At 42.1% G+C, this 18,267-nt stretch overlaps 1 protein-coding gene across 1 annotated transcript in view; it reads left to right on the plus strand.

Moving 5' to 3' along the window:
* rrn3 (RRN3 homolog, RNA polymerase I transcription factor) overlaps positions 1–18,267 on the plus strand; it is a 180,627-nt gene that overhangs the window by 118,447 nt on the left and 43,913 nt on the right. The window contains exon 15 of the mRNA XM_034191409.1: positions 2,567–2,697. Within this exon, the coding sequence (XP_034047300.1) occupies positions 2,567–2,697 (131 nt within the window). The remainder of the gene's footprint in view (positions 1–2,566; positions 2,698–18,267) is intronic.

The raw sequence follows: 18,267 nt of genomic DNA on the forward strand, positions 1-18,267 counted from the left end.
CTGCCTGGACTCCCTGACACGGACTACAGGTGCTGTGGTTCTGGTGGAAGCTTCCAGGTTTTGGGCGTGGGCCCTCTCCACTGCTCCGATGGTCCTCCGTAGCTTGTACCGGGCTCTGTTCTACTTCACTCCATCTCCTGACTTGATGGCTTTCCTGATGTTCTCTTTTATGTCCACATATGAACCAGCTTATGTCGTCTCTCTATCTCACATCATCGGTGGCTTCTTTGAAATTGCTCTAGTCTGTGGCCTGGAAGCAGCCCTGCTGGCCGGCCTGTGCACTGCCAGTCCAGGTGTTAACAGCCACATTTCACAGAGACACAGCATGGAGCCATCCCCTGTGTCCTTCATCCTCTGGAAATCTGAGCGTGGACTTCCTCTGTTTTATTTTCCAGAGATTAAATGTTTGGAAACGGTATGACCGGGAGCATTAGCCTTCTACTGCTAACCCGGCGCCGGAGCATTTGATCAGCTCATCCCCATCTGCTGCACCTCCGCTTTGACCCGTTTTTGGCAGGAGAGCTCCCTGTTGGGGGCCGGTGTTGCCGACCGAAGGCCCCCCCTAAAAATCGGTCCCCCTTTCCGTCATTTCTGAGCTGATTATCACCTCGTTTCTGCTTCAAACTGACTTTAGAATGATTTAAGAGCTTTTACTTTGTCATCTAATGGTTAATAATCACAGTAATCACCTTGATCACTTTGGGTGTAGAGAATCAGACCCAGAGAGTCAGACTCAGACAGATGTGCAGTGAACGCAGGGTGAATCAATTTTTGGAGGTGCCCGTTAGTTCGGTGACACCGGCCTCGCTGGAGTCAACATAGCACGTTAGCTCAGGTTTTGAGTCCAGCGTGTTCGGATCGAATGCACTCTTGTTGCTTTGTCATAAGCTCGCCCGCTCTTAGAACCGGTAAGTCAGCACGAAAGAGCAAAAAAATGGTAAATAAACAGACTGCATTTATACTGCTTTTCCATCTGCATCAGACGCTTAATATACAAGTAATGAATGTTTGAGTTCAGTGGTACAAATATTCCATGAGGTGAAAAATTAAATATTCGTTCCATTGAAAGAATGTAAAAACATTCATAATTTGTTTTATATAACGGCTAAAATAGATCCTTGTCATTTGATATTTTTTTAATTTATAAACAACAGAAAAGGGACTTACATTTTGGTGTTCTGTAACATGTGGTCCAGTGATGCTGTGCACTGACTTTAGACTTCCATAAAAAAAAGACTTTGTGTAGTTCCTCAGTCCAGCCAAAAATCACATCAGCGTTTCATGTGAACAGCTCTTCATGCATTCAGACGGCTTACAGTGGAGTGGATTTTGTGTGTGTGTGTGTGTGTGTGTGTGTGTGTGTGTGTGTGTGTGTGTGTGTGTGTGTGTGTGTGTGTGTGTGTGTGTGTGTGTGTGTGTGTGTGTGTGTTACAAGAATTAGCAGCGTCAGTTAGCTCAGTCAGATCGTGTCGTCCCCCGCGCACGCATGCACACATGCAACCTGGTTGATTGACCGTACGTCCTCAGTGCCGCGCATGTGTGGGTGCGCACGAGGACGGGCACGTGCGTGTGTGTGCACAGTGCAATTGTACCAAACGTATGGAACCTAAATTTGCACTCTGTTTGTGATGCAACACAAATGGGATGAATTAATCCGTGTCATGTAACATACAAAGCACCAATCAAATGACAAGGATCCACTCAGCCATTTATATAATGTTAATAAAAGAAAACAAAAACAAAAACAAAAAAACAAAAATCAATGAAAGTGACAAAAATAAAAAATGACCTTGCAACAAATACACACCCCATCTCTCCCCACCCACCCCAGGACCGCTGAGTAACCGATACTCACTCCTTCAGTTACTAACAACCATAAAGTAATCTCAGACTGCTTCACACCAATCACACGGGCAGTGGACACCTCTAGGTAGATGACATCAAGGAATGTCAGAGAGAGTTTATCTGTGCATTACCGTCTTGAGGCAGCCAGTTTTTTAGCGGCTGTAAGCCCGGCCAGAATAAGTTTATTTTTATGTAGGGGGACAGACATTTTGGACAAGTCATTTAACAATAAAACAGGTATAGATAGAGGAACATTCAAACCAAATATATCAGTTAACAGCAGGAGACCTTCTTCCAGAAAAATGCTACATCTATGTAAATGTACCAGGGACACCAACTGGGCATAAGCAAGAATCTGGTCAAAGACCCATCATGTGCAACCTTCTGGGGGTCAGATAAGTTCTATGAGCAAAGTTGAAATGAATTTGTTGGTGATCTGGATTATGTGAGGAGAGCTGTACATAATACCAAACCACATCCCAGTCAGACTCAGGGTCAAGCCCTGGGACAAACAGAGTCCAGTGGAAGGTTGGTATAAAAGGACTCAAGTAATCCATGATTAAAAAAATATACATATATCTTTGGTTCACGCTGTCTGCAGTGAAATAGTTTGTTTTTCACACCATCCTCACCTTTTCTGATTTGGCGTGATGAGTAACTGTGTGCTGCACCGTTGTTTTGGTGCATGTGAACGACGCGTTTCTGGCTTTCTGTGTTCTAGGCCCTGGCTGAAGCCTTTCTAGACCACCTGTGGAAAATCCTGCAGAGCCCCGCCCAGCCAGCCGTCCTCCGCCAGGCTGCTGCTGGATACTTCGGAAGCTTCCTCGCCCGAGCCAAATTCATCCCCGTGCCGTGAGTTTGTACTCAGTCTTATTGTTCTGCTTCCATAAAGCGGGCCAGGCTCAGGGGGTTAGTAAACCAGGCCAGGCTGCCTCCCGTGGAGCTTCCATGGTGACGGAAAAAGCAGCAGCCATGTCTGGGCTGTTCTGAAAGAGAACTAGTAACAAACCACCAAACGCACCCCCACATAGCCAGTGAAGACCAGGATACAGAGACCTGTTTTCAGGGGAAACATGACCATGTGCTCCTTCCAGGTCCCCCGTCACTGCTCGTCTCCTGCTACTGCCGTGTGCGTGCTGCTCCACCAGTTGTGGAGGAACTACTTTCTTTTTTCCTGCAGTACTGAAAAACGACTGTCACTGCATTTTTCTAATTTAGTCAACATGATCCTTAAGGTCCTGTCACACCTTGATGATTTATCCTGCGCGTGACGACTGTATTAAAAACGCTGGCACATGTTGTCGTACGTCTAATAAATTAATGCAGCTGTCACACCTTGACGATTAGCCAGCGTATGCTAACAGAACAGTTCGGGTTGGTACTGCACCGTGTGGTGTGCATCAGAAACGGAGTAATTTATCATTATTTTATTTTTTATTTTCATTTTTTATCTTGGTGGACCAGTTTCACTGCGTACAGAATGCTGATGAATGGACTGGCTGTGGGAAATGCTGCCATGAATGAATGGAGCGCTGTCTCTTTGCTTCCTGGTCAGCGGATCTGATCAGGTCTGATCAAGTCATCACAGACTTGAATAATAAAATGCTGTGATTATTTAAACTTTTAAAGCGCCAGTCACCGTGATCAGGTGTGAAGGAAGTGCTGATCTGTTGGTGTGGTTATCAGCACTTTAAATATTTAAACAGTGCATTAATCAAGGTGTGATCGCCCTGATCAATCTGGTCGCCTGATGATCACACCACAACAACGGCGCTTTAAAAGTTTAAATCATCACAGCTAGGGATGCACTGATCCCGATACCAGTATCAGGTATCGGCTCAATCCCGTATGTATTTATCTGTACTTGTAATCATAAAACTGCTGTGATACTAGACACCAGATACTCCTTTACAGCGGCGTGATGTCAACCTCTCAATGTGTTGTGTTTGTATTGTGGGTTGATCGCGGCAGCCAGTGGGCAGGCGGAGGTCACGGTTTGACTGAACTGCCCACTTCACTCATTGAAGCCTTTGATACTGTGAGCTTGTCACCTGTTTTCTGCTCAGAGTTGAGAGCAGTTGTCGTCTCTCAAAGCGCGCTGACGGCAGCACACCTGCACTGAGCTTTACTCAGACATTTTTATGCTTTTTTTTTTTTTCTTTAAAACTCCGTGCAAATACGTGTGGGTCCTTAATGAAAACAGCTGATCCGCATGCACTAAATGCTAATGCTTTATTTTTCCACCCAAATGCACCTAAAGTCTTTTTCTGATTATGATGTGAAGTGAAAAAAAGTGCTGAAAAACATTTAAAAAAATCCCTACCTCTCAATCTGGTCGTGCTTTTTCCAGAAATACGTTGTCAATTGTTCCTGCTCAGACGGCAAACCAGGGCCGAATCCAGACGGAAAGGGGCGAGGGCATGTTTCCCCTCCACACCCTTATGATCTTCTGCTTACAATGGATTTGGACACCACTATGGTTCTGTTGCTGTTAGATCTCAGTGCTGCATTTGATATCGTGGATCATCATATTCTACTTGACAGGCTGGAAAATCATTTTGGGATTACTGGGGGTGCCCTTGCATGGCTGATGTCATACTTGACCAGTTGTTCTCACTGTGTTTTGTACTGTAACACTACCTCTAACCTTAGTGACATGAAATTTGGGGTTCCACAGGGGTCCGTCTTAGGCCCCCTGCTTTTCTCCCTTTATATAGCACCTCTTGGGCACATATTGCGGCGTTTTGGGATTACCTTTCACTGCTATGCAGATGACAGTTATACATGCCGATAACTGCTGGTAATCTCATTCACATAAAATCCTTAGAAGATTGCCTTGCCGCAGTGAGAAGTTGGATGTCTAGAAACTTCCTGCTTTTAAACTCTGATAAGACTGAAATGATGGTTCTTGGTTCAGTGAGACATCGGCATCAATTTGACCAGTTAATGCTCAGCCTAGGCTCGTGTGTCATACATCACACTGACAAAGTGAGGAACCTTGGGGTCATTTTTGATCCTTTGTTGTTCTTTGGCCTCCACATTAGAAATATTACTAGGACTGCTTTCTTCCACCTGTGAAATATAGCGAAGATTCGTCCCATCCTGTCTACGGCTGATGCTGAGACCCTGATCCATACGTTTATCTCTTCTAGATTGGACTACTGCAATGTTCTATTTTCTGGTTTACCACAGTCCAGCATTAGGGCTCTCCAATTGGTTCAAAATGCTGCAGCCAGACTTTTGAAGCCGAAAGTTTGACCACATTACACCCATTTTGGCGTCTCTTCACTGGCTTCCTGTCCCAGTGAGATCAGATTTTAAGGTTCTGCTACTAACCTATAAAATTATTCATGGACTGGCACCTCCCTACCTAGCTGACCTAATTAAACCTTACGTACTGGCCCGGGCTTTACGTTCTCAGGGTGCAGGAATACTTTGTGTCCCTAAGGTGAATAAGAAGTCTGTGGGTCACAGAGCTTTCTCTTATTGTGCCCCTGTTCTTTCTCTTATTGTGCCCCTGTTCTGTGGAATGATCTCCCTGCGTCAATAAAACAGTCAGATTCTGTGGAGACTTTCAAGTCCAGACTTAAGATGCACTTATTTTCCCTTTCATATGGCTAGCATACTGGTACAGTTTTGTTTTACGCTTTTTACTCTTTTAATTCATTTTACTAGTAAACAAAGCGGGCTGCGGCGTCAACTTTACATAAATTCTGGGTCTTTCACGGCTAGTGGCCGTCGATCACCTTAGTATTTCTTCTGTTTTTCTTGTTGTTTAATGCTGACAAATTATACTGTATTTCTTGTCTTTCTGATGCCTGATTCTGTTTTTTTTCTCTCTGGATGGAGCTGCACCTTAAACAGAGATGGGAGTTGTATTCGTGTTGGCGATCCTCCTGTCCTGTGCACCAACAGCATTTCCTGTATTTTGTTTTGTGAATTGTTCTGTAATTTATGTCTGTATCATGGCCCAAGCAGAGGGTCACCCCTTTGAGTCTGGTCTGCTTGAGGTTTCTTCCTCAGAGGGAGTTTTTCTTACCACTGTTGCTCTGGGGGTTGGTAAGGTTAGACCTTACCTGTGTGAAGCACTTTGAGGCAACTCTGTTGTGATTTGGCGCTATATAAATGAAAATAAATTGAAATAAATTGAAATTGAACTACTAATACTATAATAAAATAATTTTAACAATTAAAATGTTGAGGAAGACTTTAAATGTTAGAAAGAATTTAATAGTTACATTTGTAAACAATGTAGATTATAAATTGTAGGTTTTACTGTTACACTGCTGTCAACATTTAAAAATGAGGTCAAGAAAGATGTCTTTATTTTATTTTTTATCAAACACTCTATCAATGAGTACCCAAATGTATGTACTCGTACTTGTACTCAGTCTGGGAAAACGTAGTATTGATGTATCACTAATCAGAGCGCGTCTGTGTGTTCAGAGCACAGCACCGGCTGAGAAACGCACCTGGAGCAGAAAAACCACTGAGGGACTTGATTTAAAACGCTGCGTTTCCAGCCGTGAATTATAGTATTTTCAGAGGCCGTTTTAAAAAATCAGGAGCTTTATGTGAGTTTATGTCCGTGTGTGATGGTGAACTGGACTGAAATGAACAGATCAGATTTACTCCGTCTCTGTGAATGAAACAGTCTGTCTGCATGAGGACACAGCTTTCAGCCAATCAGTGACCAGCATTAATGGACAGATTTAGACTTATGAGTAAATTACAAGAAACGTGTGCCAACAATCACATAACTGACCTACAACTGATGTCCAGCATGTGCGGGACATGTGAGTCACACGCTGACATGCGTTGAAAATTTTCAGCATGTCCAAATTTTATTGAGGAGCTCAGCTTATTAGGACGAACATCAGTGAGCTTCAGCGTGTTTCAACATGCTCTTAACTTATAAAAAAAAACTTACCCATAACTTATTGGACTTATGCCTGTGTTTTTTAATACGGTTGGCATATGCTAGCTAAATCGTCAAGGTGTGAGTGGGCCTTTAAGCGTCGGTTCTCTTGACATCCCAGCAGAGGTATCAGGATTATCCACTACAGAATCAAACCAGACAGGATCAGAGATCACTGTCGCAGGCCTGGACTAAGACCAAAGGTCAGCCGTTAGGACTTGGAAGATCAGGTTCAAAGTTCAGTGATCAGGATCTATGTTCAGTGATCATGATCAAAGATGAGTTATCAGGATCTTAGAACAATGAATGGAATAAAAGGTCAGTTACACTCACGGGTGAGGATTAATACCAAAGGTCAGCAATTAGGGCTCAAGAGATCAGGATCAAAGTTCAGTGATGAGTGCCAGTGATCGTGATCAGACATCAGTAATCAGGATCAAGGATCACTGAACATGATCAGAGATCACTGAATGGGATAAAAGGTCAGCGGCCACTGTCAGAAATCAGGATTAATACCAAAAGTCATCGATTTGGACTCAGGAGATCAGGATCAAAGTTCAGTGATCAGGATCAAGGTTCAGTGATCATTCAGTGATCAAGGACAAAGTTCAGCAATCAGGCTCAGAGTGCAGTGATCAGGATCAGAGAACACTGGACTGGATAAAAGGTCACAGGGCAGGATTAATACCAAAGGTCAGCAATTAGGACTTAGGAGATCAGGGTCAGAGTTCAGTGATCAGGTTTGAAGTTCATTGATCAGGATCAGAGATCACTGAACTGGATCAGAGATCACTGAATGGGATAAAAGGTCAATTATGGTCACGAGCCAGGATTAATACCAAAGGTCAGCAATTAGAGCTCAGGAGAACAGGATCAAAGTTCAGTGATCAGATCGAAGTTCATTGATCAGGATCAGAGATCACTGATCAAAGCTCAGCAGTTAGGACTCTGGAGATCATGATCAAACATCACCAATTACAATCAAAAGGTTAGTGATCAGGATCTGAGTTTTTGTATGTTTTATTTATTTTATCCAGGCGGTCCCATTGAGATTACAAACCTCTTTTTCAAGGGAGACCTGGCCAAGACAGGCAGCGACATAAAATAAGCACAATTACAGACATAACATAAAAATAACATTAGAAGAACACATACAGTAAAAAGGGTATCAGTAACCAGCACGGTGGCGTAGTGGTTAGCACTGTTGCCTCACAGCGAGAAGGTTGTGGGTTCAATTCCCGTGGCCTTTCTGTGTGGAGTTTGCATGTTCTCCCCGTGTTTGCGTGGGTTTCCTCCGGGTGCTCCGGTTTCCTCCCACATCCAAAGACATGCAGGTTAGGTGGATTGGAATCTTTAAAGTTGTTCGTAGGTGTGTGTGTGTGTCTGTGTTTGCTTGTCTATTTGTGGCCCTGCGACAGACTGGCGTCCTGTCCTTGGTGTACCCCGCCTCACGCTCTATGACTGCTGGGATAGGCTCCAGCCCCCCCGCGACCCTTAATTGGACTAAGCGGTAGAAGATGGATGGATGGATGGGTATCAGTAACAATTTTAAAACTACACCGACTTCAACTCATTGCACCGAATTAAAAGCATGGACAAATCAAAGAAGCTGCCTCTAAGTCTTTAAGCTTAGCTTTAAACTCATTCAGAGAAACTAGGCAGTGAAGTTGTAAAGTATCTTGCAGGTTGTTCCATGCAGTGGGGCAGAATAAGCAAATGCCTTATTCCCAAAGCTCAGTACGAACGTTTGGAACTGAAAGTATGTGAAGGTCATCAGAGCACAAAGAATATTGTCCAGCAGTCCGTGGCTTGGTAAGGACACAAAGGTAACATGGAAGCCGACCTAAAATCACCTTGTATATGACAATATACCAATGATGAAGCCTGCGGGTGGCCTCAGAAGGCCGTCCCACCCGAGAATACAACTCGCAATGATGAGTCAGGACTTTACAATTTGTTATAAATCTCAAGGCGGCATGGTAAGCTGTATCAGTTCTGTGAAAGACACTGAGCAGAGGCACGCATGTAAAAAACATCACCATCATCCAGCACTGATGAAAGAAAAAAAAGTGGCAGCAACAAGCCGCTTTTTACATTAAAAGAAAAACACAACTTATTGCGAAAATAAAAACCCAATTTCATTCTCAATTTTTTCACAAGTTGAAGAACGTGCTGTGAAATTTAGGGAGTCATCAATTAAAATACCCAGATATTTATCAGAACTAACAGTCTCAGTCCTTCCGTCCAGGGTGACCACAGCAGGGACGTGTGCTCTGAGCTTCGAGTTACTAAAGATGATGACTTTGGTCTTTTCAGCATTAAGAACAAGCTTTAGCTGATGAAGGTTACCCTGGATAACATTAAAAGCATCCTGCAAGTGCTTAATGGCCAGGGCAAGAGTAGATGCACAGCAGTAAATGAGTGTGTCATCTGCATAGAAATGAACATTAGCATCAGACACATTTTGACCCAGATTATTTATATATATAGTGTAAATAAAAGCGGGCCTAAAATATAACCCTGTGGTACACCCTTGGAGACTGATACAAATTCAGAGTATATTCCATCAAGTGAAATGCACTGAGATCTGTCACTAAGATAGTCAGAAAACCAGGCAACCAATTGCTCCGAAAGTCCTGACTGCAAAAATCTAAGCTTTAAGACATCACGATCAACCGTATCAAAAGCTTTAGACAAATCTATAAAGAGCAACGCATCAAAGGACCAAAGTTCAGTGATTAGGATCAAACATCAGTGATTAGGACAAAGTTCAGTGATTAGGATCAAACATCAGTGATTAGGATCAAACATCAGTGATTAGGACCAAAGTTCAGTGATTAGGACCAAACATCAGTGATTAGGATCAAACATCAGTGATTAGGACCAAACATCAGTGATTAGGATCAAACATCAGTGATTAGGACCAAACATCAGTGATTAGGACCAAAGTTCAGTGATTGGGATCAAACATCAGTGATTAGGACCAAAGTTCAGTGATTAGGATCAAACATCAGTGATTAGGACCAAAGTTTAGTGATTAGGATCAAACATCAGTGATTAGGACCAAAGTTCAGTGATTAGGATCAAATATCAGTGATTAGGACCAAAGTTTAGTGATTAGGATCAAACATCAGTGATTAGGACCAAAGTTCAGCGATTAGGATCAAACATCAGTGATTAGGACCAAAGTTCAGTGATTAGGATGAAACATCAGTGATTAGGATCAAAGTTCAGTGATTAGGATCAAACATTAGCGATTAGGACCAAAGTTCAGTGATTAGGATCAAACATCAGTGATTAGGATCAAACATCAGTGATTAGGACCAAAGTTCAGCGATTAGGATGAAACATCAGTGATTAGGACCAAAGTTCAGCGATTAGGATCAAACATCAGTGATTAGGACCAAAGTTCAGCGATTAGGATCAAACATCAGTGATTAGGACCAAAGTTCAGCGATTAGGATTAAACATCAGTGATTAGGACCAAAGGTCAGTGATTAGGATCAAACATCAGTGATTAGGACCAAAGTTTAGTGATTAGGATCAAACATCAGTGATTAGGACCAAAGTTCAGTGATTAGGATCAGACATCAGTGATTAGGACCAAAGTTCAGTGATTAGGATCAAACATCAGTGATTAGGACCAAAGTTCAGCGATTAGGATTAAACATCAGTGATTAGGACCAACGTTCAGTGATTAGGATCAGACATCAGTGATTAGGACCAAAGTTAAGTGATTAGGATCAAACATCAGTGATTAGGACCAAAGTTCAGCGAATAGGATTAAACATCAGTGATTAGGACCAAAGTTCAGTGATTAGGATCAGACATCAGTGATTAGGACCAAAGTTCAGTGATTAGGATCAGACATCAGTGATTAGGACCAAAGTTCAGTGATTAGGATCAGACATCAGTGATTAGGACCAAAGTTTAGTGATTAGGATCAGACATCAGTGATTAGGACCAAAGTTTAGTGATTAGGATCAAACATCAGTGATTAGGACCAAAGTTCAGTGATTAGGATCAAACATCAGTGATTAGGACCAAAGTTCAGCGATTAGGATCAGACATCAGTGATTAGGACCAAAGTTCAGCGATTAGGATCAGACATCAGTGATTAGGACCAGAGTTCAGTGATTAGGATCAAACATCAGTGATTAGGATCAGACATCAGTGATTAGGACCAAAGTTCAGCGATTAGGATCAAACATCAGTGATTAGGAGCAAAGTTCAGTGATTAGGATCAGACATCAGTGATTAGGACCAAAGTTCAGCGATTAGGACCAAAGTTCAGCGATTAGGATTAAACATCAGTGATTAGGACCAAAGTTCAGCGATTAGGACCAAAGTTCAGTGATTAGGATTAAACATCAGTGATTAGGACCAAAGTTCAGCGATTAGGACCAAAGTTCAGTGATTAGGATCAAACATCAGTGATTAGGACCAAAGTTCAGTGATTAGGATCAGACATCAGTGATTAGGACCAAAGTTCAGCGATTAGGATTAAACATCAGTGATTAGGACCAAAGTTCAGTGATTAGGATCAGACATCAATGATTAGGACCAAAGTTCAGCGATTAGGACCAAAGTTCAGTGATGAGAGTCAAAGTTGGTGATGAGGTTCAGTTCAGTTGATTTCATTTATGTAGTGCCAAATCACAACAAAGTTGCCTCAAGGTACTTCACACAAGTCAATCAATCAATTTTTTTATATAGCGCCAAATCACAACAAACAGTTGCCCCAAGGCGCTTTATATTGTAAGGCAAGGCCATACAATAATTATGTAAAACCCCAACGGTCAAAACGACCCCCTGTGAGCAAGCACTTGGCTACAGTGGGAAGGAAAAACTCCCTTTTAACAGGAAGAAACCTCCAGCAGAACCAGGCTCAGGGAGGGGCAGTCTTCTGCTGGGACTGGTTGGGGCTGAGGGAGAGAACCAGGAAAAAGACATGCTGTGGAGGGGAGCAGAGATCGATCACTAATGATTAAATGCAGAGTGGTGCATACAGAGCAAAAAGAGAAAGAAACAGTGCATCATGGTAACCCCCCAGCAGTCTACGTCTATAGCAGCATAACTAAGGGATGGTTCAGGGTCACCTGATCCAGCCCTAACTATAAGCTTTAGCAAAAAGGAAAGTTTTAAGCCTAATCTTAAAAGTAGAGAGGGTGTCTGTTTCCCTGATCTGAATTGGGAGCTGGTTCCACAGGAGAGGAGCCTGAAAGCTGAAGGCTCTGCCTCCCATTCTACTCTTACAAACCCTAGGAACTACAAGTAAGCCTGCAGTCTGAGAGCAAAGCGCTCTATTGGGGTGATATGGTACTACGAGGTCCCTAAGATAAGATGGGACCTGAATATTCAAAACCTTATAAGTAAGAAGAAGAATTTTAAATTCTATTCTAGAATTAACAGGAAGCCAATGAAGAGAGGCCAATATGGGTGAGATATGCTCTCTCCTTCTAGTCCCCGTCAGTACTGTAGCTGCAGCATTTTGAATTAACTGAAGGCTTTTTAGGGAACTTTTAGGACAACCTGATAATAATGAATTACAATAGTCCAGCCTAGAGGAAATAAATGCATGAATTAGTTTTTCAGCATCACTCTGAGACAAGACCTTTCTGATTTTAGAGATGTTGCGTAAATGCAAAAAAGCAGTCCTACATATTTGTTTAATATGCGCTTTGAATGACATATCCTGATCAAAAATGACTCCAAGATTTCTCACAGTATTACTAGAGGTCAAGGGTAATGCCATCCAGAGTAAGGATCTGGTTAGACACCATGTTTCTAAGATTTGTGGGGCCAAGTACAATAACTTCAGTTTTATCTGAGTTTAAAAGCAGGAAATTAGAGGTCATCCATGTCTTTATGTCTGTAAGACAATCCTGCAGTTTAGCTAATTGGTGTGTGTCCTCTGGCTTCATGGATAGATAAAGCTGGGTATCATCTGCGTAACAATGAAAATTTAAGCAATACCGTCTAATAATACTGCCTAAGGGAAGCATGTATAAAGTGAATAAAATTGGTCCTAGCACAGAACCTTGTGGAACTCCATAATTAACCTTAGTCTGTGAAGAAGATTCCCCATTTACATGAACAAATTATAATCTATTAGACAAATATGATTCAAACCACCGCAGCGCAGTGCCTTTAATACCTATGGCATGCTCTAATCTCTGTAATAAAATTTTATGGTCAACAGTATCAAAAGCAGCACTGAGGTCTAACAGAACAAGCACAGAGATGAGTCCACTGTCCGAGACCATAAGAAGATCATTTGTAACCTTCACTAATGCTGTTTCTGTACTATGATGAATTCTAAAACCTGACTGAAACTCTTCAAATAGACCATTCCTCTGCAGATGATCAGTTAGCTGTTTTACAACTACCCTTTCAAGAATTTTTGAGAGAAAAGGAAGGTTGGAGATTGGCCTATAATTAGCTAAGATAGCTGGGTCAAGTGATGGCTTTTTAAGTAATGGTTTAATTACTGCCACCTTAAAAGCCTGTGGTACATAGCCAACTAACAAAGATAGATTGATCATATTTAAGATCGAAGCATTAAATAATAGTAGGGCTTCCTTGAGCAGCCTGGTAGGAATGGGGTCTAATAAACATGTTGATGGTTTGGATGAAGTAACTAATGAAAATAACTCGGAGAGAAAGAGTCTAACCAAATACAGGCATCACTGAAAGCAGCCAAAGATAACGATACGTCTTTGGGATGGTTATGAGTAATTTTTTCTCTAATAGTTAAAATTTTGTTAGCAAAGAAAGTCATGAAGTCATTACTAGTTAAAGTTAATGGAATACTCAGCTCAATAGAGCTCTGATTCTTTGTCAGCCTGGCTACAGTGCTGAAAAGAAACCTGGGGTTGTTCTTATTTTCTTCAATTAGTGATGAGTAGAAAGATGTCCTAGCTTTACGGAGGGCTTTTTTATAGAGCAACAGACTCTTTTTCCAGGCTAAGTGAAGATCTTCTAAATTAGTGAGACGCCATTTCCTCTCCAACTTACGGGTTATCTGCTTTAAGCTACGAGTTTGTGAGTTATACCACGGAGTCAGGCACTTCTGATTTAAAGCTCTCTTTTTTTAGAGGAGCTACAGCATCCAGAGTTGTCTTCAATGAGGATGTAAAACTATTGACGAGATACTCTATCTCACTTACAGAGTTTAGGTAGCTACTCTGCACTGTGTTGGTATATGGCATTAGAGAAGATAAAGAAGGAATCATATCCTTAAACCTAGTTACAGCGCTTTCTGAAAGACTTCTAGTGTAATGAAACTTATTCCCCACTGCTGGGTAGTCTATCAGAGTAAATGTAAATGTTATTAAGAAATGATCAGACAGAAGGGAGTTTTCATGGAATACTGTTAAGTCTTCTATTTCCATACCATAAGTCAGAACAAGATCTAAGATATGATTAAAGTGGTGGGTGGACTCATTTACTTTTTGAGCAAAGCCAATAGAGTCTAATAATAGATTAAATGCAGTGTTGAGGCTGTCATTCTCAGCATCTGTGTGGATGTTAAAATCGCCCACTATAATTATCTTATCTGAGCTAAGCACTAAGTCAGACAAAAGGTCTGAAAATTCACAGAGAAACTCACAGTAACGACCAGGTGGACGATAGATAATAACAAATAAAACTGGTTTTTGGGACTTCCAATTTGGATGGACAAGACTAAGAGTCAAGCTTTCAAATGAATTAAAGCTCTGTCTGGGTTTTTGATTAATTAATAAGCTGGAATGGAAGATTGCTGCTAATCCTCCGCCCCGGCCCGTGCTACGAGCATTCTGACAGTTAGTGTGACTCGGGGGTGTTGACTCATTTAAACTAACATATTCATCCTGCTGTAACCAGGTTTCTGTTAGGCAGAATAAATCAATATGTTGATCAATTATTATATCATTTACCAACAGGGACTTAGAAGAGAGAGACCTAATGTTTAATAGACCACATTTAACTGTTTTAGTCTGTGGTGCAGTTGAAGGTGCTATATTATTTTTTCTTTTTGAATTTTTATGCTTAAATAGATTTTTGCTGGTTATTGGTAGTCTGGGAGCAGGCACCGTCTCTACGGGGATGGGGTAATGAGGGGATGGCAGGGGGAGAGAAGCTGCAGAGAGGTGTGTAAGACTACAACTCTGCTTCCTGGTCCCAACCCTGGATAGTCACGGTTTGGAGGGTTTAAGAAAATTGGCCAGATTTCTAGAAATGAGAGCTGCTCCATCCAAAGTGGGATGGATGCCGTCTCTCCTAACAAGACCAGGTTTTCCCCAGAAGCTTTGCCAATTATCTATGAAGACCACCTCATTTTTTGGACACCACTCAGACAGCCAGCAATTCAAGGAGAACATGCGGCTAAACATGTCACTCCCGGTCTGATTGGGGAGGGGCCCAGAGAAAACTACAGAGTCCGACATTGTTTTTGCAAAGTTACACACCGATTTAATGTTAATTTTAGTGACCTCCGATTGGCGTAACCGGGTGTCATTACTGCCGACGTGAATTACAATCTTACCAAATTTACGCTTAGCCTTAGCCAGCAGTTTCAAATTTCCTTCAATGTCGCCTGCTCAGGCCCCCGGAAGACAATTGACTATGGTTGCTGGTGTCGCTAACTTCACATTTCGCAAAACAGAGTCGCCAATAACCAGAGTTTGATCCTCGGCGGGTGTGTCGTCGAGTGGGGAAAAACGGTTAGAGATGTGAACGGGTTGGCGGTGTACACGGGGCTTCTGTTTAGGGCTACGCTTCCTCCTCACAGTCACCCAGTCAGCCTGCTTTCCCGGCTGCTCGGGATCTGCCAGGGGGTAACTAACGGCGGCTAAGCTACCTTGGTCCGCACCGACTACAGGGGCCTGGCTAGCTGTAGAATTTTCCACGGTGCGGAGCCGAGTCTCCAATTCGCCCAGCCTGGCCTCCAAAGCTACGAATAAGCTACACTTATTACAAGTACCGTTACTGCTAAAGGAGGCCGAGGAATAACTAAACATTTCACACCCAGAGCAGAAAAGTGCGGGAGAGACAGGAGAAACCGCCATGCTAAATCGGCTAAGAGCTAGTAGCTACGCTAAGCTAGCGGATTCCTAAAAACACGCAAAGTGAATAATGTGTAAATAATTTAGAGGTGATTCAGCAGAAGGAGTGCTTTAGTTAAGGCACGTAAAGATTACACTGGGAAACAAATCGTAATCTAGATAACTAGATCAATCTAACTGCGCAGATTAAACAGCTAACAGATACAGAAAAACACCGCTGTGCTCCGGAACAGGAAGTGATACAAACAAGTAAGGTCCCATCCTGTCTATGGCTGATGCTGAGACCCTGATCCATGCATTTATCTCTTCTAGATTGGACTACTGCAATGTTCTATTTTCTGGTTTACCACAGTCCAGTATTAGGGGTCTCCAATTGGTTCAAAATGCTGCAGCCAGACTTTTGACATGAAGCAGAAAGTTTGACCACATTACACCCATTTTGGCATCTCTTCACTGGCTTCCTGTCCCAGTGAGATCAGATTTTAAGGTTCTGCTACTAACCTGTAAAATCGTTCACAGACTGGCACCTCCCTATCTACCTGACCTAATTAAACCTTATGTACCGGCCTGGTCTTTACGTTCTCAGTGTGCAGGACTACTTTGTGTCCATAAGGTGAATAAGAAGTCTGTGGGTCACAGAGCTTTCTCTTATCGTGCCCCTGTTCTGTGGAATGATCTCCCTGCGTCAATAAAACAGTCAGATTCTGTGTAGATTTTCAAGTCCAGACTTAAGATGCACTTATTTTCCCTTTCGTTTGACTAGCATACTGGTATAGTATGTTACTATGCTTTTTAAATTTTTCAAATATGTTTTATTAGGAAATGGAGTGTGTTGCGGCCTCAACTTTACAGGGGTGTGAAAACTCCATGGATCCGAGGAAGTCTGTGGATTTCATTATTGTGGGGGGGGTGTTAGTGTTGTACTCTTTAATCGTGAGCATCACTGAGTTTTTAAAATGCCTATCGCAAAGTGTTGTCTTTTTTATGACATTGTGCAACTTTTATAAGTCCATGGGCACTGATCTGTGTGTTCCAGATACAAATCTGTGTCCTCAGATCTGCGGAGTTTCAAGGAGAAAATCACCTCTCAGAGCGTGGCTGTTGTGACATTTGTAAAGTGGGACCAGTTGGTTGCTGCAGTGACGCTGTGTGCCTGCTCCATGGCGCTGTTCTTTTTAGCTAAACGTAGCATGTGGACATCGCACACTTTAAGAGCCATCAAGTTTTTAAAATAAGAATTCTGCAGCATGTCTGTGTCACAGAGCGACGTCGGAGAGGGAAGATGGCGAGAAACACGTTTAATAAGGATGAGATTCTATGGAAGATAAAAGAAACGGGAAAAGCAAACTGTATCTTGTGCCCTCAAGAAACAGTGAGAATTTTTTTGTCTGGAAAATAAACATTCTGCTGTTCAAACAGGATTTCACACAAGAAGATGTGACTTTTTTAAATTAATGTAGACTTTCTTTCATTGGAAAAAAGACTGTGGATTTGAATGGATTTACAGGAATTTACACAAGAACATAAGTGACTTTTTACTATAAGGTACAGTATGTTATTGATATTTTAAAATGATTTTCTAAATAATCTACAATCTTTAGCTGTGGTTTTTGAAATGCTCTAACAGTCTTTTCAGTCTTCATAAATTTCATGTAGTTTAATTGTTCTGAATTAATGCATAATTTGGTTTACAATTAAAAGGAAAATCATTCCAGGTCCTACTTCCACATCATATTCTGTTATTTCAACATCATCATTGACAGGTCAAATAAAAAGTTGAATGCAGGGTCATTTAAACATGCACTTCTTTTGAGATTTTTTCTTCCAGGAGATGCTGAAACATTAGACACAAAATTAATTTGGTTTCTGGGGCCCTGCAGGCTCTAAACCCCAGCTCCTGGGCGGCTGCACCACCAGACCCCTGCAAATTTTCTTTGGATTTCACAATTTTTATTTCACAGCTCTGACTTTATCTAAAATCTGGGTCTGTTAGTGAAGCTTAGGGCTGGTGGCCGGCGATCACCTTAGTATTTCTTCTGTTTTTCTTGTTGTTTAGTGCTGACAAATTACACTGTATTTGTTGTCTTTCTGCTGCCTGATTCTGTTTGAGGTGCAGCTCCATCCAGGGGTGGGAGTGGGTGTTTTTCTTCTGCAGTCTTCCCGTCCTGTACACCGGCATGGACTCCCAAAATATCCTGTATACGAGGTCACGCCTGTCGGTTGCATCATTTGCTTGTATGCAGCCCTTGTGTGAGGATGGGAGTCTCTCGTCATTTTTTCTTTGCAAGGAAATGGCTGAACGAATGGAGCAGCGCGACTGCATCAAATTTTGCCACAAACTGGGCGACAGCCAGGTGGAAACCATTCGGATTATTCAGACGGCTTTCAGTGACGATCCTCTGGGCATCACACAGATTAAAGAGCGGTTCTGCATGATGATTGGATGATCTGTCTGAG

The sequence above is a fragment of the Thalassophryne amazonica genome, chromosome 16 (assembly GCF_902500255.1).
Source record: "Thalassophryne amazonica chromosome 16, fThaAma1.1, whole genome shotgun sequence".
Taxonomy (NCBI): Eukaryota; Metazoa; Chordata; class Actinopteri; order Batrachoidiformes; family Batrachoididae; genus Thalassophryne; species Thalassophryne amazonica.